General features: G+C 41.7%; 1 protein-coding gene across 1 annotated transcript; it reads right to left on the bottom strand.

Moving 5' to 3' along the window:
- Positions 1–221: 221 nt before the first annotated feature.
- Mad2l1 (mitotic arrest deficient 2 like 1) lies at positions 222–6,460 on the bottom strand. The gene is made up of 6 exons (XM_021230628.2): positions 6,247–6,460; positions 5,729–5,875; positions 2,725–2,845; positions 1,787–1,890; positions 894–1,073; positions 222–797 (listed from the first exon to the last, which is right to left on the bottom strand). The coding sequence occupies exons 1-5, from the start codon at positions 6,317–6,319 to the stop codon at positions 901–903; spliced, it is 618 nt and encodes a 205-aa protein (XP_021086287.1). The 5' UTR covers positions 6,320–6,460; the 3' UTR covers positions 222–797; positions 894–900.
- Positions 6,461–6,937: the final 477 nt, after the last annotated feature.

The following is a 6,937-nucleotide window of genomic DNA, read 5'->3' as shown; positions in this document are numbered from 1 at the left end:
ATTTGATAATGTCTTCTATGCATTTCAGTTTTTACTTGAAATGTCATTATATTATGCTGACATGACAATTTTTGATTAAATGTATACAACAGGAGAAACAAAACAAAACAAAAAACAAACAACCCCCCCCAAAACCAGTGATACTACAGCCTGATATTTGAATTAATTTCAAAGGAAATTTGCCTCATCACGTAATCAAAATGAACAATCCACACACTCAATCCACTGCAGTATCTGAATATATTAATACCACACCATTTACCAAAGATATTATAACACAAATTTAGAACACAGGAGTTATTTTCTTTTGTATAACTGTCATTTAAACTTTGATTTTTTTTATAAAACATTAAAACAAGAGTTCTTTATTACAGAAATTAAATGGTATCAACTGCTTTTTGAGTTCAAGGTATATACACTGAAATCAAACAATTAGTATGTGTTTCAATATGGGTCTATACAAAGAGAAGTGACAAATGGGCCCAGTAAAGCAGTACTCATGACTCAGAACTAAACAAAGCTTTAGTTCCTTCTACTGTATTTACATTCTGAAGCTTCTCTGGTCAAGATTCCTGAGCTAACTGGTTAGGGGATATATTTAGCTTTCTAACAAAGGAATTTCTATCTACAATGACCACTTCTAAAGGAATCCACTCCACAATTCTTGACAAAATCTGTTGGTTCCCCTTAATAATGTACAGCAATCTTGTAATGTTGACTCTACGGCAAGTCCAGGAGGAACCCAAGAAATGGAACCATGGATACATTTATCAAAGTAGGATCCTGGCTTTCTTCACCTGAAAATGAACCAAGGAAAGAAAATTCATCAACTATATTTGACTTGGTATCTGGAAAAACACACTTGAGAATGCTAACTCCACCGTTTTCCTCACCTTCTCTTCAGTCATTGACAGGAATTTTGTAGGCCACCATACTGTTCACTTTGTGGATTGTGGTAGTAAATGAGCGTAGACGGACTTCTTCAGAATTGGTAATGAACTGGGGTCCTGATTCCTCCCACTTTTCAGGTACAACCAAATCTTTGTCCGTGTAAATCAGCAGATCAAATGAACCTAAGTTGGGAATGAGATTAAAGCACAGTACTTTTTAAAAGTGAAGCTGTCCTCCCCACCTGTCTCACCGGGACTCATTGAACCGCCCCTCCTAAGGAGATAGCTTAGCTTGCTCTAATTATAATTTTCCTCAAGAAAACCTGAGTTTAGAACAGAGTAGTATACTTTGTAGTAGGAAGTAAAAGTAGTAAGAGAAATTGTGAGAAAACGTACAAGTAGTACTGTACAATATCTTAATTGGTCAGCATTTTCGTTGTTTCCCTTCATTTTCTTGAGTGTGTGTGGGAAGTGTACATGTGGAGGTCCCAAGCTAATGACTGCTCCTCCATTCACTAAGGCAGGGACTCTCAAGCAAATCCAGAGCTTGACAAGATGACTAGCTTTGTTAGCCAGGTTGCTTGCGTGACTCTACTCTGCCTTTCTGGGCTGAATTATAGGTGGGTGCCCAAAACCACCTGGAGGGTTCTGGTGGTAGGGATCCTAACTCAGTCCTCACACTTGCTCAGCAAGTACTTTAACCACTAAGACACCAGTCCTTGTCTTCACATTTTCTAGAACACACATCTGTTATTTGTGCTGCATTCTGCTTCCCATATCCCATTTATATTAAAAGGCAGTGACAAATTAAGAAGTTTAAATAAATGGGAGATTCTCCCAACAGCAGCATACATTTTCCCAATCAAATTTAAGTCAAGAGGTTGCATAATACTTACAAGAAACTTCCAGAAGTGGCAGAAAGGTCACGGTAGCTGTGATTTGCCTGATCACTGAACGGATTTCATCTTGAATGGCTTTGTGAGACTTTTCTCTACAAACACTATAGAAGAACCAAACAATTTACTCTAATTTCATTAGGTTAACTAAAATACACTGGTGACCATTTATCTGAACAAAATGCTCCCAACAGCACAGAAGCAACATATTAGGAGACTAAAGATTAATGGCTAAAGGTATTCTTGGGCTACTGTATCTGCATTTGTCCTTCTCATCATCCTTCAAGGCTGATCTTTGTGTCAGGTCATTCAGTGTATGATGATTAGTAAGTTTCTCAACCATCCCATATAACGATAGTTTCAGTAACTCGGGAAATGAATTCTAACACATACACTTAGTAGAATTTTGGCATTATTTTTTAGTAACACCTCAGTACCTAATTCCTTACTGAATCAAGTAAAATAAATTACACATAAAATTTTTCATAAGCTAAAAATTTGCTACAGACAAAAGAGCTCTTCATTATAGGAACTTACGGAAAAGTGTGCCTAGCATAAGGGCATTTCTGATGTAGAGCGACTGAAATCTTAGTTTACAAAGTTCACGGCATTAGATGAAGTAGAGCTACATCTAAGCTAGGGATGGGTCTAGGCTCATCTCCTGAAGGTAACAGTAGCTTTAAGCACTTGATTAAATGGTCCCCATATTATATTATATCATAGTTTTAGTATAACCAGAAACACAAAGGTAAGATTCACTGGGTTAGCCTAAAAACAGCATGTTAAAAGCATCTTATCTATACAACTACTGACAGGCTAAGAGGAACTCAAAACTTACCACAGATAAAGAATGTAAGAAATCAGTTCAAAACAATTTGAACTCATCATGTGACAGCAGACCTTGAAAAACAAGGTAGGAATAACTTAGTCCTACTTACCCATCTTCTTTTGCAGTTTTGTCACACTCGATATCAAACTGCCATCTTTCAAGGACCTCCCCACTTTCAATATTTGAGATGACCACCACAAGTTTCTGAACGGAGCACTTGTAGAGCCACTCTGCAACACATAGGCGTCTCTTATGCTCTCACTGCAGCGTAACTCTCTTCTAAAAACCCGCCATTTAGCCTTACAACATTCGAACACTGGTATTTCGGACTTCCTTTCATACACAGGGAAAAGTTCCCCACTAATAATTTAGCCAATTTTTAAATTCTTCTCATTACTAATAGGTGAACCAAGGGCATCACAGTGAACCTGTGCTTACTTTCACTGTAACTCCCAGTAAGGGAACAGGGTATAGGTTTTCATCTAACCATTTTCAATACAACTGTTCTGTCACATCTGTGGTGGCTGCTAGGAACAGAGAGATAGTATAAGAGCATAAAAAAAAAAATCTGATCCATTCTGGTAGGTGAAGGAAAGATTAGTTTTTTCATTAACTCTGCAAAGGAGAGGTTTTAAATACTCAAAAGAGAAGAGCATATATAATCTGGCAGGACAATGTAATTACAAAGAAAGGGAGAATATACTATTATGAAAAATCAAGATGCTATATCCTGTAAAATCTTATGTGTAGAGGGCTGGAGAGATGGCTCAGAGGTTAAGAGCACTGGCTGCTCTTCCAGAGGACCTGAGTTCAATTCCCAGCAACCACATGGTGGCTCACAATCATCTATAATGAATATGGTGTCCTCTTCTGGTTTCCAGGTGTTCATGCAGGTAGAACACTGTATACATAATAAATAAATCTTCTAAAAAAAAAAAAAGAATCAGGAAAACCACAACTGTGTTTTAAGAAGAGTGAACAATTAACCTTGTGTTTCCAAACCATCATCCTTGGTAGTAAGTTAGCTGGAGGGTGCAAAAAGGGGGTCTACAGACACTAGGATTCAAAGTTCATAGTATAAATTGGTAGAGAGGGAACAAAGCAATTTCATACTTAAAACTGTTAAGATTTATTCAATTAGCTTTGAATAAGAATCATTTTGAGGTAGTTTTCAGGTTTCTAACTTCATTCCTAGTTGGGCTGTTGACCTAGTCCCTGATGAACAATTCGGGAGATCATTCCACATTTAGTTTTTATCCTGCAGAGTACAAAGCATTTCTAGGACAACCACACAGAGATGTCATGTTGTTTATGAATTTGGAGTAGAGGGTTAGCTTAACCACATAAAATCTGGTAGTAAAGTTGTGAATGGCACAGATAATCTAGCAATTATAAAGAGGACCTCAGATGGAACCCGGAGTTAATACTGGAATTGGGATAGCAACTTAGTATACATCATTTTTCTTTTGTAAGATTAAAGTTGGAGGGAGATGAAACCAACAAGGAGAATTGAAATCATAACAGAGAAACAGAAAATGTAAGAAAAAAGAAGTAAAATGCTTCTAAAAAGGCTAGAGTAAATGGGACTGAAAACAAAGCAAACAAGAGCAATTCCTGTGTTTTAACTAAGTTAGAAGAGGTGAGTGACAACAAAAATGTCGATGAGGTAAAATGTCACCAGTGACAGCCTGTAACCCTAGTGTCAGTTAAGGCTCTATCGAACAGGATGATGATGATGATACCTAGCCATAGCTGTCCAGAGCTCCATGTCAAGTATGAATGACCATACATGATTCTTCCCTGACCCACAATTTGGGAGAATGATGAGAGATGGGCTGCTCCTCTCAGCGTATATGTATCTTGCTTGCTCTTGAGAATAGAAATCTATCTCTACATCTAGCTGTCTCATCTACCAAAGAAGTTCTCAACCAAGAGCAAACTTTATCTACAGGGCTTCCTGTAGCGATATACAGAGGTATGGGATAGTCATAGCCAGGAATGTGTTCATTGACATCTAGTGAGCAGGAGCCAGGATGGTGTCACATTATCTTATGATACACAGGAAAGCTCCCCACTCAACATCCAGATCAAAATGTCAGCAATGTAAGGTAGAGACAACTTGAGAAGAGTAAACCCAACCTTTTCTGCTTGTGAATTCATATTCAACCTGCAAAAGTGTTGATGGATACTCTACTATAGATACGAACAGCAAGGAATGTTTTGGAGTGTGGCCTTAAGCTGGACATAGTGGCAAATGCCTTTAGTTCCACGACTTGGGAGGCTGTTCTCTGTGAGCTTAAGGTTAGCCTGGTCTACATAGCAAGTTTCAGGATAGTCAAGAGCTTTGAGAAACCCTGTCTCAAAAGTAAAACAAAACAAAAAATATATGGCCTTAAAGAGATGTCTATGTTCACTTGGTCACCAAAAGGAGGTCGTTTTAATGCTGAAGTTAACAACAACAACAAAAGTGCAATGAACACTGAATTAAACTACAACAGAAACAAACTAAAACATCTTAAGAAAAAAATTTCTTAGGAGCAGTAGTGCTCTTCCTAAGAATACAAGGCTAAAAACAGAAAGATTATAATTAGAATGGCAATCCTACATTAAGTGCAACATGAGAAACAAGGATTCTAGAAGGAATAAGTATTGGCCAAACAGGCAGCACAATACTGAGCTAGCAATGAATAAATAAACTGTCCAGATATTGAATTAAAGCCTCAACTTTTAAGAAAGGCAAAGAGAATAGTTAAAAAGTAAAAACGGAAAACTTTCCTGTATATTGTTATTTAGTAATACCCTGGTTACAACAACTGCAACATATTAATGTATGTCTCAGAAAAGCAAAACCATTTTGTGTAAAATCATCAATTTGTTGTACCTGTTTAAACCGCAAAATCCATTCCTAAAGCAGCTGATAAGACGCTTCAGACTCCAAGACTCCTAACATCAATACACTGAGTCTACTTAAAAGCAGTGGGAAAACGGATGGGATTTCTCTCCATGACTTTCCCCCTCCCAATCCAGAGGCACTATATTTGAGAAGGCACATTGCTTTATGCCACCCTCATAAATACAACCCGGTTAAGACGTGAAACTCAAAACGGGATTACCTTTCAGCTGCTCCACCACATTATTGAGATACTTAATGAGCTCGGGGTCAGTAGTTACAAGCAGGGTGAGTCCATATTTCTGCACTCGAGTAAAGGTTTCCGATGGATAGATGCCGCGCTGATACAGAATGCTGTTGATGCCAAACGCTGAAAACCAAAGGAATAAATCTATTAAACGCCTGCTCCCGTTTCCACGTCTTCCACAAAGCAGAGCAGACACAACACGACTCGGAAAACCTTTAACCCAGCAGCAACGCCGGGTTTCGCCATATCGCAACCTAAGCATGTGGTGAGAGCATGTCAACACAGAACCCCGGCTTTCAAAGAGCGAATGGCACGATACCCCAGGGAAGCCCCCCTCCGTTCCAGGAGGCCCAGGCCTGCCTGCGCGGTACGGCGCAGCGTTCCCGGCCAGCGAGAGGAACCAGCAGGAGACCGTGCGGCGGTTCCGCCCCAGCGCGCGTCCTCGGTCCCGGCCAGGCCGCTCTCCGGCCGCGGGAGCCGCATTCAAAACTCACAAAAAAATTCGGCCACGATTTCCGCGCTCCCGCGCAGGGTGATGCCTTGCTCCCGGGCCAGCTGCTGCGCCATCACTAGGTCTAACGGAGAACGCTGTCAACCTCACCGCACACCGCGCCCTCACGGCTCAGCGCCCCTCGGCTATTCCCCGCCACCCGGTTCAAAAATAACTACGCAGCCCGCGGGGCGCGCCGTGCGCAAGCGCAACGCGCCCTAAGCCCCGCCTACACCGCCCGTTTCCGGCCCCAGCCCCCGGCCTAGAAACACCTCCTTTCTCCCGAAGCCCGCCCCGTGCTTCCGGTTTCCGCCCTAAGTCCCTCCCACATGACTGAACCCGCTTTGCCCGGCCTCTTCCCAAGAGTCCGTCCTAAAGCGCGGCTTCCGCTGTAAGCCCAGTCCCACGACGGCCGGAGAACTGCCCCTAGGTTCCGCCCAGAGAGCCTTGTGTCCGGCCCTGGCTCCGCCCTCGCCGGCAGACTGCATGCGCAGGCGCAGAGTGGGCCTGGCGCGGAGCTCTCCGGCCTCACGCCCGGGAGGGTCGTTGGTGGGTGGGGCCTCTGGTGTCCTAGAGGAGCCCTAGGAGCCAAGTTCGCCTGCCAAGCCGGGGTCCGAAAATTAACTTAGCCTGCTTTTACGTTCTTTGGTCACATGCTCTTCCTTTTTGCGTTTTTGAAGCCTGTACCATGCCGG

This window comes from Mesocricetus auratus, unplaced genomic scaffold (genome assembly GCF_017639785.1).
Source record: "Mesocricetus auratus isolate SY011 unplaced genomic scaffold, BCM_Maur_2.0 Super-Scaffold_100676, whole genome shotgun sequence".
Taxonomy (NCBI): Eukaryota; Metazoa; Chordata; class Mammalia; order Rodentia; family Cricetidae; genus Mesocricetus; species Mesocricetus auratus.
The sequence above is the reverse complement of the archived record's forward strand: the minus strand, read 5'-3'. Positions and strand labels throughout refer to the sequence as shown.

Coding starts and splice junctions, on each gene's coding strand:
- Mad2l1 (XM_021230628.2), bottom strand. CDS start 6,319: ATGGCGCAGCAGCTGGCCCGGGAGCAAGGCATCACCCTGCGCGGGAGC. Junction 1,891..2,724: donor AAAACTGCAAAAGAAGATGG/GTAAGTAGGACT, acceptor GTTCTTCTATAG/TGTTTGTAGAGAAAAGTCTC. Junction 1,074..1,786: donor GCCACTTCTGGAAGTTTCTT/GTAAGTATTATG, acceptor TTCCCAACTTAG/GTTCATTTGATCTGCTGATT.